The sequence below is a fragment of the Aegilops tauschii genome, chromosome 3 (assembly GCF_002575655.3).
Source record: "Aegilops tauschii subsp. strangulata cultivar AL8/78 chromosome 3, Aet v6.0, whole genome shotgun sequence".
Classification (NCBI taxonomy): Eukaryota; Viridiplantae; Streptophyta; class Magnoliopsida; order Poales; family Poaceae; genus Aegilops; species Aegilops tauschii.
In genome coordinates, this window is record NC_053037.3 from 147401552 (window position 1) to 147414888 (window position 13337).

A 13337-nucleotide genomic window follows, 5' to 3' on the forward strand; every position below is an offset into this window, starting at 1 on the left:
TGCACCTATACAATTTACCATTGTATTGGGTGTGTTGGGGACACAAAAGACTCTTTGTTGTTTGGTTGCAGGGTTGTTTGAGAGAGACCATCTTCATCCTACGCCTCCCACGGATTGATAAACCTTAGGTCATCCACTTGAGGGAAATTTGCTACTGTCCTACAAAACTCTGCACTTGGAGGCCCAACAATGTCTAGAAGGATAAAGTTGCGTAGTAGACATCAGACCCCTGCGATACTATTGCTCTCTTGAGCAGTACTACCGCACGCCACAGAAACTATAGCACTTGACAGCCTTCATATGGCAGAGACAAGAATAACCGGATGGTGTTCCATCGAAGCGAAGGAAAGGTGGTGCAAAGGAACAGATGTGTACGTGTTGATTCCACCCTAACCTTTCCGAAGCGGGCCCCCTCTTAATAGTACGACTTTCCTACGACTCAAATCCACCAAAAGAAAGTAGAGAACCGCCGTCTTCGATAGGTTCCGAGGGACACCGAATCGTCTTATGCCTAGACATGAGATATCTGAAATGCTCAACACACATGATTAGTCCGCAAATGCACTGTCATCAATCATCAAAACCACATAAGGAGAAATATGCCCTTACACACAGCCAGTCCCTTCACGTTTGGGAGAAGCTAATGGTGAGCAGCTTCCCGAGCGCAACTCATTTAAAATTGAAATCGGTATATCCCTATGCCCTCGGTTACGTCGGTGGAGGTAGCGTCTTCCACGTCTTCGGTATCTTCAACTTATTTTTTTTCTTCGAGGCAAGTATCTTCAACTTATATACAAATCAAACAAAAGGGGCCCTGAGTCGGGCTCTTTTCTTTCCTAGGATCACTCGGGCTTTTTTGCTTTTTTTTAGGGTTTAGCCGAATTTTATTCATCGAAAGCTATAAAATGTGGGATACAAATCGGATCATGAGGTTGACCATACCAAACATGGCGCCCCTGACTGAGACTAAGAGAGAATTTGGCTAAACTATGTGCTTCACGATTGACAACACGACCTTCATGAATAAAAAGTACAAGTAAATGAAGACGCATTAAGTTCTATCCCTTTGATGATTGCTCCGTAGTCTCATTTAGCTCCCCTGTTGATGTCACCAACAGCTTGCCCTTTGTTACTGGGCACATTCCTAGGATCACTCGGACGCGGAGTTTCTGCACCCGAGCTCAAATGAGCTCGGGTGAACAGTAAAATCAAAACTAAATCAAAAAAAAATCCAATTTTTTGGGAGAAACATTGACAAAAGTTCTAAGTGCTTGCAAAAATTCGTCATGAAATCACATTCCTAAAAGGCATGGCAAAAAAAAAACAGTACTCTGAAAAAGCTACTTTCAAAAGCATTTTGAAGCACTGAATTTGTTTTTTCGGCCACGCCTTACAGGAATGTGATTTCATGATGAATTTTTGCAGGCACTTAGAACTTTTGTCAATGTTTCTCTCAAAAAAAATTGAAACATTTTGAATTTTTTAAATTTTTTTTGATTTTACTGTTCACCGAGCTCAAATGAGCTCGGGAGCAGAAAGGCACTTTCGGGATCACTCGGGCTTTTTTGCTGGGCACATTCTCACCACAAGGGCATCAAAAGATAGATGGGCTGACAGGTCCCACCGGACGGCCCGCGCCGCAGAGCCCAACCGCGACCGAATTCTATCTACCTGTACACGTATGGCATGCTTCTGGAAGCTTCCACCCCTTACTAATTTCCTCGCAACCCGGTGCGAGCCGCCTTTCCCGTCACGAGCACGAAACGGAACCGGGCACCGAGGCCACCCACGGCTCGGCGCAGCGGCGTGCGATAAGGGAGACCGACCGAGCGAGCGAGCGAGCGAACCTCTCCGGTGAGGGGACGGGGACGACAAGGCCGGCAAGATTCGAGGGGCCGGCGGAACCAAGCGGAAGGCAGCAGAGTCGTCGTCCACGCGGGGCGGCCGCCGGCGAACGGAGCCGGCAGCTCCGGCGCCCAAGGAGATGGGGGTCGACTACTACAAGGTTCTCGGCGTCAACCGTGGCGCCAGCGACGACGACCTCAAGAAGGCCTACCGCAAGCTCGCCATGCGGTGGCACCCGGACAAGAACCCCACCACCAAGAAGGAGGCGGAGGCCAAGTTCAAGCAGATCTCCGAGGCGTACGAGGTTGCTTTTTCTTTTTTGGTCTCCTCTTGCCAAGATTAGATTTCCTTTTCCTTCCGCTCTTGAACAGTCAGCCAAATCTGTTCATCGCCAATCATGAAAGTTCACGTTTTGATCCTTGTGTATCTGTGTATGCGATCAATTCAGATCGATAGTCCTTGCTATTATGTGTGCTGATGGAAAGATTTCCTTCAAGTGCAAGTTTTGACATAATGTTGTATGCCCTTTGTTGTTCCTGTAGGTCTTACTGCACCCAGCGATATGATCTGCTATCCTTTATACTTTTAATTGTGTACGCTGGAGATAGGTAGAATTGCATTGCATCTTTGTTTAGAATCGAAGATTTAGAAATAATGTTAAGTAGGGACCCTAAACAACTGTTGCAAGTTCAAAGACACTTCTCTGTTGATGAAAACTTTAATCCACTCCTTTGGCATCTTTTAGTGCAAGCATCTGGCATGGTTAAATTGACAATTACTACATTGTTCATCGGTTGGTATTTTCTGTTGTGCAGTTTAGAAACGATATTTTGGACCGGATCCTGCCATTTTTTTAGCAAGTTTAACTTTGAATAATTAGTTAAGACTCTACTTCCAGCCATTTACTATAAATGTGCATTGATGCTATGTGTTGCCTTATGACCTTTCAGGTCCTTAGCGACTCCCAGAAACGCACAATATATGACCAACTAGGGGAAGAAGGGCTCAAGGGACAGCCGCCTCCAGGGGCAGGAGGTCCTGGTGCATCTTCTTTCTACCCTGGTGGTGGCCAGTCAACCTCATTTCACTTCAATCCGAGGAGTGCGGATGATATATTTGCTGAGTTTTTTGGATTTTCTGGGCCTTCCTTCGTGGGTGGCATGCCGGGTGGCAGCATGAGAGGGGAACCAAGATCTTATGGTGGGGGCGTGTTTAGCAACGAGTATCTCGCTTCGCGATTTGCAGAGGGTTCTGCCGGCAATATGCCGCGCCCATCACACAAACCAGCACCCATTGAGAATCGGCTTCCAGTGACCCTTGCGGATTTGTATAAGGGTGTAGCCAAAAAGATGAAAATCTCAAGAGAGGTCACAGAGACCAGTGGGTAAGCTTCCTTGAATTTCCTGAACTTTTCATCTAAGCATGTCGCTGTGAGATATCGCGGTGTGTAACCTCCTATAGGCTATAGGGATTCAACGGATTATCGGTGGTGAATTAATTGCATTAGAAACTTTTATTTGGAGCAAGCATATTGTTCTTCTATGGGCTGTACGTGTCCACTATTGTTGTGACAAATTAATTTAGTTTCTATGGCCTGTGCGTGTCCACTATTGTTGTGACAAATTAATTTAGTTTCCACTCAACTATTAGAAATAGCAGTGTAATTTTTTCATAGTAGTCAACTTATCAAGATGGCCTTGTGAAGCTAAGTTGCATTTTGTTGTTTAGCGGCTGGCTTTATACTTTCTGGATAGAATTGAGAATTTGTTTTGAGCCATAGATTATCTGGTTTGTATAGTTCTTGTAGCACAGGGATGATACCTATGATAGCTATTAATAACTGCAGCAGTCCTTTTGATTTTCTTATTTCCTTGCTGACCACAAGAAACCACTCTCTTCATTGCTCACTCTTTCTATTCAATCTTATAGCTATGCAGTATGAATAGCATGTTTTACATGAGTTTTACTTGTACACTGATACATGTCCGAATCCGACTCGGATTCGGCTATCCAAGTTGGGAAAACGGATAACGGATAACTATCTAATTTTAGTGCAAGTGGTGACAATAGTTAACACTTATGTATGTTGTAAATTATGTAACAAATAGTTGGGAAAACGGATAACTAATCTAATTTTAGTGCAAGTGGTAACAATAGTTAACACTTATGTATGTTGTAAATTATGTAACAATAGTTGGGAAAACGGACAACTAATCTAATTTTAGTGCAAGTGGTGACAATAGTTAACACTTATGTATGTTGTAAATTATGTAACAACAGATTAACTTGCCAAAAAAATGCAAGTGCCGTTGTTATAGTATGTTCTGCATGGGCGTTACTTGGATGTGGACGTGAGTGTCAGAACCCGACTCGGATTCTGGTGTACAGTTTGTTAAAAAATCTGGACATGCCAAATAACACCTGTTTTCTGACACGTTTTCTCTGAAGAGATGGCCGTTACATGTTTCCTTTTAGGATAGCTTTTCATCTTTCCCTTGTGAATGCCTTCTGATCTTTTTCCAGTTGGTCTGCTTTGCTAACACGTAGAGAACATTCGAAAAAGGGCTATACAGCTTTTATTAGGTTCATGTATATGCATATTAATTGTTGCCTAATTTTCTGTAGTCAGTGCCCAGGTGGGTATTCTTGTTAACCATTTTTTCATGTGATAGTGAAGCCCTGCATAGGTCGTTCTACAGCGCAGGCTGCATAGGCATCAGGTGGTCTAGTTTTGATGTGTCTTTAAGAGACACTTCTGAAATTGTTTTGTCTTCATGGTTGTCATTTCCACCCTAAGGGTGTGTGCATTGTGTTGATGTTTGCTAATGTAAGGCAATATTTTTATGGATGGTGTTTAAATATATTTAGCTGTGTGGCTATGTTCTTGTGAATACCTTGTGTTATGCTTTGACATAAAGATATCAATGTATTGTTTCAGGACCATGCTTTTATTGGTGCCCGCTTGCTAATTTTACTTACATTTTCAGGAGAGTTTCACAGGTAGAAGAAATTCTGACGATAGATGTGAAGCCCGGTTGGAAGAAGGGGACAAAGATCACCTTCCCTGAAAAGGGAAATGAATCTCCAAGCATGATGCCTGCTGATATTGTCTTCATCATTGAAGAGAAGCCCCATGATGTTTTCACCAGGGAAGGAAACGATCTTGTCATGACACAGAAGATCTCCTTGGTGGAAGCACTGACTGGCTATACCGTGCAACTCACAACGCTCGACGGGCGGAGCCTGTCCATACAAGTTAACTCGGTAATCAACCCTAGCTATGAAGAGGTGATCCCTGGAGAGGGGATGCCAATACCCAAGGAGCCCGGTAAGAAGGGAAATCTGCGCGTTAAGTTCATCATCAAGTTCCCTTCCAGGCTGACATCTGACCAGAAAGCTGGGATCAAAAGGCTGTTGGGTTCTTAGCCCTGTGTGCCATTTTCTATAGACTGATGAAAGCGACTGTGAATATCTCCAGCATGTGGCTAGGTAGATTTCTATCTGTCCGGATGGGACAATGAGCGGAATTGGTCTTGGTTATTCCGTTTACATACCTGTAGAAATGATGTGGCCATTCTATGTGTTGTTTTTCCCCATAACTTGGTAGAGGCTTTTTCACATATGTGACCAGGCTGGTTGTTTGTCAATGTTTTAATCTGTTCTTCCTCGGGATCGCAGGAAGGTTATACAGATTTTGTTCCCTGTCATGTCGGGATAATTCGGCTTTGTTATATATTTGAACTAGCTATATTGTCCTGTGTACAAATGACATAGGAACTCTGGTGTATTCTCAGTACCAATTTAGTACAAATGACATGGGAACTCTGGTGCATTCTCAGAACCAATTTATGCTATACATGAGCTTGTCGTCAGCTGGACCATTGCTATTAGATAGAGCATGAGGAAAGTCTCCAACACCCTATCCGTTGCTCTTCATTTGCACCCTCCTCGTTGGACGTCTTTGTTGTACCTCTTCCACCGCAGCTCAGGCATATACCCTCTGCCCCCTGCCAACGTCCATGGCGGACACCTGCCGGTTGTTGACCTTTTTGTTTTCTACAGTAAACACGATGGCGGGGTACTCGCTGATGAAGGAGAGGATGAGTTGTTGTGTTATGTGTGGAAGGTTGTATATGCGGACTTTGTAGGCATGAGGCAAGGGGACTTGGCCTTCGGCAAAATGTGCACGCCTTGTTTCATGAGCAAAGGCACCTTGTGCCCTACAAGTTGCTGGTGATCCATGAACACAATGTGAAATCGCTTGGCCATTGGTGGTACATAATCGTCAATTTCATCATGAAGTTTTGTGGTGCAATTACATAAGTGAGGGAGAAGGTGGCCACCGGGCTTGTCAACCTTGAAAATTTTAGTTTTTAGTTTTTTGTTGCTCTACGTATTGGTCATACATTCACTCAATGTTCCAACTTGATAATCATCAGGTTGAATAACTCAGACATGTTGTCGTGATGTACCACAGAACTGATGGCCGACCATTTACGTTCATACATTGTTGAATGAAGCTCAAGGGGCATAGTGTATGGGACGGCATGTGCGGATTCTGACTCGAGTATTATTGAATTTGGAATCGATGAATTCGAAAACCTTGTTAAACATCTGGTTATCTCAAATGTACTCCCTCCGTTCCAAAAATCTTGTCTTAGATTTGTGTAGATACGGATGTATCAAGTCACGTTTTAGTATTAGATACATCCGTATCTAGACAAATCTAAGACAAGAATTTGGGACGGAGGAAGTAATATTTATATTTGCACTATTGTTGTATTATGGGATATTTGCATGTTATTTATTGATGAACTATGCTATTTTTTTATAATTATTTTAAGTGTTGCAGACTTAGAAAAAATAATAGGGAGAAGGTTGGATGGCCCGGCTCTCGTGGTCCGGACTAGTCCGCTGGTTCATTTTGAGGTTCGGCATTGGAGATGCCCTGACACTATTCTTCTGCTAAACTTACGTATAAAACGTGTGTATGGAGGATGAGTGTATATGATCTACTTCCTCCGTTCCAAAATAGATGACCCAACTTTATACTAACTTTATATTTTGAAACGAAGGGAGTAACTGATGAGGCGCGTCAGAAAGTAAAAAACAGTAGAGCTAGAGACACAGCACAGAAGACTTGATGGTCTCTGAGAGTCCAACATTGCATAGCAGACGAACTAACGAAAGGAAGGGTACAAAGAAGATAACTCAGTCCTCACACACAAAACGAAAAGCCTTTACAAGTACGAGCGTTTATTACTGCACATCTGAGCTCTCTCATCTGATGGAAACAACCAGTCTTACCATCTGCAATGTAGCTGTTCGACCTCACAAGGGAACACTTTAGCAGATAACTGAAAAACAAATAACAAATAACGAAGAAGAGATTCGTCCATGTCGTCTCCGAGGCAATGCAACTCGAGCGCCGGAAACCATCAGACCATATTCACATCAGTCGCCTCATCACGCGGCCTTCGCCTGCAAAGATTTGAGCAAGATATATAAGATTGCGTCATTAACATGGCTCTTGGATCATAGAAGGAAAAAATGTTTATAACTCCATATTTGTCTTCTCTACAACCATGGTTAGCATTGACCATACCAATTCAATTGTTGAAAGGTTTTCATCTTGTTACTTATACTCTTTGACTAGCTGATTTTGACCTTTCGAGGGTCTTGGTTGATTAGAAAAATATGTGATATGTTCTTGGGGTAACCTAGAGGAAGAATTATTTTTAGTAAATTATCTTCCCTGGGGTAACCAAGAACAGAAAAATATGTTATGTTGCTTGGGTTAATCAAGAAAACTTTCAATTTATTTGGTCGTTCCATATTCCAGTTAGAAACAGCTCATATTGGTTCCTCTTTACATGTATTCAGATTAGGAGATACTGGAATAATGGAGGGGAAGCTTACCCTTTTTTCCTCCTCGATTTTAGCTTTGATGTACGAGTACAGGGCAACACCAGCTATTGCAATGCAAGTTCCGATTCCAGTCTGTGTGGTAATTTTGTTGCCTGCTCACACAAGATTTAAAAGGGTTAAAACTAGGCATAAACCCATTCCATAGAAAAAAGGACAATTGGGCGAATAATATAGTCATAACAAATAATGGGACATTTTATTTACCAAAAATGATGATCGAGAAACCAATGACGAAAACCCTTTTCAACACATTGCCAACAGCATGTGTTAGAGGGGCCACCCGCTCCAAAGTGTTTGTAGCAATCTGCCATGAGCCATGTAATGGATTATAACAGATGAAACCATCAAAATGGAATGTGCTAGTTTGGCAACATCACGATCAACTGCTGCTAAATGTTGATCTCTACATTGCATAAGAAACAAATGCTGGTACAGTCAATGCATGGCTCATGTTATTACAAATGGTATGGCGTAATGCCATGAGAAAGCTCAAATGCTACACCTAACTATTCCAACAAGAGCATATGCAACTGGTTACCTGATTATAGAGATGGTAGAACAATCCCACCAGGAAAAGATCTGATACAAATTTTGTCATTCCTACTTTTGCAATTGCATCGTTTAATCCATACTGCATTAGTTGTGGTCCTTCAATCTGCAAGGTTGGTCATTCCAAAAAAGAAACGTGAACGAGAAGCATAACACACGAAACCTTTTTTATTTGGGCTATATTTATCACACTTACAATAAGTGCAGGTGGTATGCAGACAACTAGAGCAATTATTGAGATGTAAGCATACACGTTGGTGCTATCCATATCAGTCTGCAACGACAGAAATGGTTAGTAAAAACAAAGGAATTGAACCACAAAGAGCCCAAAACGCAACAAAAGATATGAGGAGTCAAGCGATAAGAAGAAAACAGGCACAAACCATGGCTTTCTTGGAATAAATACTCCGGTAAGTGAACGAGATGTTAGAGATCATAGCATTGATGAAACCCTTCCAGCTAAACGACAGTTCAGTGAGGGATGCCATTGAAACACCTGGTCATGTTCAAGTAGTTAAATAGGTTGAAGAAGAAAAAGTCATGGACCAAAGAAGTTACTATTTAGCTCAGGCTATCAAGTGAAAAATGATAACAATGACAGAAAAGGAATTGTGCCACTAGAGAAACTTGTCTGATCAAGATATTATCGGTCTTTTAATCACTGTATCCAATAATTTTAACTGGTTTCTTATACTAAAAATTAATTTCTACAGCTTTACTAGCGAACTGGTAACAGAAGGCTTAATTGAGAAATTACCAAGCACAACAGGGGCAAGAGACAACCACAGAGACAAGGGAACTGTCTGTCCAAGGACAAACTGGGTAGCAGCTGCATTGAAGAAGGGCTCCAAAGCTGCATAGCAATTATGTAACACAGAGAGGAATTAGCATATAAAACAGAAAAGGGACAAGAGAAATCCAAAATGAAATCTGCACATGAAAGAGGCACCTTTAATAGTGTGGGCAAACGAGACTGCAACAGTAGCAAAGGACACGTTGCTTGTGACATGACCAAGAGCATGGCACAATGCCACCGGAAAGAGCAGCTTCAGGAGCGTTGCATTGATAGGCTACGAAAGAGGGCGATAATTTGCGTTAATTTTTATGCAAATTTCAAGATAAGAAACATGGCCTTGATAAGAAGCAGCTATTGATATGATAAATTCTTCTAATATGTTGTCAATATAGGCATGCTATTCTAATGGACGCATACTTTTCTAATGTATGAAAAGATGAAGGGTGTGGATCAAGTTTAGTTTAAGTTTACTGACCACACAAACAACAACAGATTTGCTTTTTAAATAAAGGGTCATGTACAATTTACTTAACAACTGCAATTCATTTTTAAAACCAGAAATTGTAAGATTTCCTACATTTTATGCAGAGGCTTAAACATGGCAGTGGCATATGATCCATGAGTGCAACATTATAATGAAATTTACAGGAAGCCTATCAGTTGAACAATATTCATAAACTTTTATGAAATCTTTCTTCCTACAGTCTCAGTGAGGCCGCTGAACTTTTATGAATTTACAGGAGACCCATCAACTGAGGACCATTCCAACCACTGTGTGAATTCTCAAAGAAAACACAACGCTACAGCAAGATGGTTCGAATTACCGCACGCTTCGGGAGACCAACGGCCCAGCTGAGGAGGCAGTACACAACTCCCACAAGTAGATGGATCACCGAAACAAAGCTGCAATCAGCAGTGCCATTTTCCAGTGTAAGTTGCAACCCAGTCACAGTCGCTGATCTTCATCGTTTCAAAACAAAGGCAAGGATGCATATCAGCATATGACACACTTACTATGGGTAGGGGAAGTAGTTGTAGATCTTCTTGTTGAGGATGTTGAATATCACGTTCAGGAAGTACCTGCAGGATCACTTGCACCAGAATGCACAAATTAGCTGAATAAAATGACTGCAAGATCGATCCGCTTCAACGTGAAAGCCAAAGGGTGGCCGTGTTGCTGTTGAGTGAGGCAGCGAGAACGTACCACATGAAGAAGAAGAAGCCGGTGGTGATTGCCGGGTACTTCTCCAGCAACCCTGGCGACTTGGCCTCCCTGTTGCAACCACAGTCATCAGAAAGTAATAAAATTGTTGAAAGCGCACTTCCACGTCCAGTATCACGCACAGAGCACGGATTTTGTGGCTGTGAGCCCCACCGATCAGCGATCAGTGTGGCTGCAGGTGGGACCAGAATATTTGAAGTCGTGCCGCTCGCATGTGCAGCGGCGCAAAATGTGGCTGAATTTTTTTCTGCGCGGCGCGTGGGAGCGAGGAAACCAAACTGTGTGCAACTAAACAAAACGGCCGGCCAGAGGCGTTTCTAGAAGCTTCCAGCGTCGAGACGTGGCGTTAGAGAACGATCACTCACCCGGCGGGCTCGGCGGAGGCGGCGGGCGGGCGGAGCGTGAGCCTCTTGGAGGCCTGGAGCGGGAGCAGGCCGGCGGGGAGGACGAGGGCCGGGCGGAGCTGGCGGCCCCAGACGAGCTGGGCGCCGTCGTGCACCGCGCCGGCTCGGGCGGCGGCCGGCAGGGGCGAGGCGAGGGCGGGGCCGCGGCGGAGGCGGAGCAGGCCGGCGACGCCGGCGGCGGCGCCGCCTGCGGAGAGCGTCCCGAGGGCCGGCATTGCTGCAGCAGCGCGGGGAGCCTGGGGCGATCGCGTTGGGCGCGGGGCTGGGCTGGAGCGGGATGGGGCGGGCGGTTTTGGATAAGTTTATGGGTGGGAGCGGAGGGATTTGGGTGGCGGAGACGCGCGCGGGGGAGGATAGGCCGCTGCGATTGCTGATGATAGAGTTTGGGGAAGGAGACGAGAGGAGAGGACGGGACGGGGTCGGGCGGACGTCGCCGTCCGGGCGCGGGCCGCTGCGCGAAATGGGAGAAGGTTTTGGACCGGGGGGAAATCGGACGTCGACGCGGTGATGCTCGTGAGGCCGGGCTTGGAAAGTAGTGGCCGGCGTCCACACAATGTCGGGGAAGATCCAGAAACTACTATTTCCCGATGGGAAATGTAACCATTTTATGCATATTATTGTTAGCTCGTGGCACGGGAATCGGCCTCCTGCTCGAAAGCTATGGGACATTTTGCTGCCTGTAACTCCCTTCATTTTCGTTTACCTGGAGGAATATAGCATTTTGGCCGCTTTATTCCTTCCCACTGTGATATTCCCTGTGTGAATTTTTATTAGACGTATTAGGTCACTAGAAACGTCTTATAAAAGTAAATATGCGTGCACTAGTCAAAAATTGTTAAATAAACAAAACTAGAGGAGGTGGTTAGGGGATGCTTCGATTCCTCTTATTTTAAAAAGTCGGTCTCAGTCGTCTGATTTGACACAACAATCTTGTATTACGCTTTTAAGCTCGCACCCGATTCAAGCAACAAGTCTCTCTGTCAAAACAAAAACAAAAACAAACAAAAACTCTACCAACATTTTTTTAGGGAAAAAAAACTCTACCAACAAGCTGTGACATCATGTCTTAATAGGAACGATAGACTATTCACATTAACAAGGAATTTCTTCCTTTTTCAAAAGCCCGTCTGCGAGAAACCTCAAAGTTAAACGTGCTTGGCTTAGAGTAATTTGAGGATTGACTTCTGCATGAACTACTAGCAACTAAGTTCCAGCTCTATTCAATCACCACACCAACTAGCATGCTAGGCTAGGTAGTATCATGCTACATGATGGCATCGAACTTGGCTTGCGTAATCTGCTAATCCCGGTGGCAGCAAATTAGCGATAGGAGAACGTTGCTTGACGGCTCCAACTTCACCACCAAGTGAGCTTACAAAGCTATCATGCAACAGATTACAAACCCCAAGCAGGAGGCCATCTAGGCCTCCAAAGTTTCTTCAAAGGTTAAGATTTTTGGTTGGCTCCTTTACCTCGACCGACTCAACACACGCCAAAACCTGCACAAGAAAAAGAAAGTCATTACATCCATGATCCATGGACTGTCCTACATGCAATACCATGATTAAGTACATAACTTCATTTCTTCTTCACTTGCACCACTGCAAGGAATGTTTATCGAGCTATCAACATCGCCCCCTCGGCCAGCCCCTTCGATAACATCTAGACAACAGATCCACCACATGGTTTTCCAGGCACAATCGCCACCTTCGTTGTGCTCACCACTATGTGGAAAATATGGGATGCTAGAAATGCAAAGGTGTCTAGGTAGCAAAATGTACCCACCCCAATAGCATGTCTGAATATTAGGGATGATCTCACGCTTTGGTCAAATCACTTGAGATCTTCCGAACTTAGGGGCCAGACAGATCTGTGACGTGACCAACTTTCACCTCGTTAAAACCGTACAAACTCTTTTCCAAGCCACAAGGTTAGCATTTTTATAAAATAAAAATGTTCATGTGAGGAGCCTCCCCTCCCCGCCTCCTTAACACTAAACAAATCCCAATGGGTGCAACAGAAATATAGAATCTTTAAATTCATGAAAATTTGAAGATACATACAGAGGGCGTGAGAAATAATAGCGAAAAAACCCACGCATAATGCACATATGGTATACATTAAAATCCATCCCAATTGGACTCGCGGGTCTTGTCCGATGTGTGAAGGGAATGTTGGGTGATCGCATGATGCCTCGTAAATGGGACGCCCATCGGGTGACACCTTTAGCTTGTTGATGTTTAAAAAAAATGTTTTACGTTCAACAAATTTTAAGAAAAGTATTGTCAAAAGGTATGTTTAATAAAAATGTGTGTTCCAGAAACTTGAAAAAATGTCCACGTAAGTAGATATACATGCTCATTTTTTTACAAAAATGTGCACAAAAAATTATTCATGAATCTTTTAAAGAAAGTCATATCTTTTAAAAAATTATTCATAAATGTGAATGTACGTTCGTATTTGTTGAAATAACGTTCGCGTCCAAAAGAAATGAAAACAATCATAAGTCAATGAAAATGAAAACAAAAAAAAGAAAAGTTGAAAGAAAAAAGAACATAAAATGAAAGATTATTTTCAGAAAAAGGAACCAAGA

The 13337-nt window shown here is 43.4% G+C and overlaps 2 protein-coding genes across 2 annotated transcripts; one reads left to right on the forward strand and one right to left on the reverse strand.

The window, feature by feature from the left end:
- The first annotated feature begins 1705 nt into the window (after positions 1 to 1705).
- Positions 1706 to 5593, forward strand: LOC109777754 (uncharacterized). Its single transcript, XM_020336318.4, has 3 exons — positions 1706 to 2149; positions 2796 to 3229; positions 4833 to 5593. The coding sequence occupies exons 1-3, from the start codon at positions 1985 to 1987 to the stop codon at positions 5269 to 5271; spliced, it is 1038 nt and encodes a 345-aa protein (XP_020191907.1). The 5' UTR covers positions 1706 to 1984; the 3' UTR covers positions 5272 to 5593.
- Positions 5594 to 6979: 1386 nt separating this feature from the next.
- LOC109777746 (triose phosphate/phosphate translocator, chloroplastic) lies at positions 6980 to 11330 on the reverse strand. The gene is made up of 12 exons (XM_020336311.4): positions 10706 to 11330; positions 10323 to 10391; positions 10133 to 10198; positions 9943 to 10021; positions 9272 to 9392; positions 9080 to 9175; positions 8706 to 8818; positions 8519 to 8596; positions 8312 to 8428; positions 7978 to 8077; positions 7765 to 7865; positions 6980 to 7326 (listed from the first exon to the last, which is right to left on the reverse strand). Exons 1-12 carry the CDS (start codon positions 10957 to 10959, stop codon positions 7312 to 7314), a joined length of 1209 nt encoding a protein of 402 aa, XP_020191900.1. The 5' UTR covers positions 10960 to 11330; the 3' UTR covers positions 6980 to 7311.
- Between the last annotated feature and the right edge of the window lie 2007 nt (positions 11331 to 13337).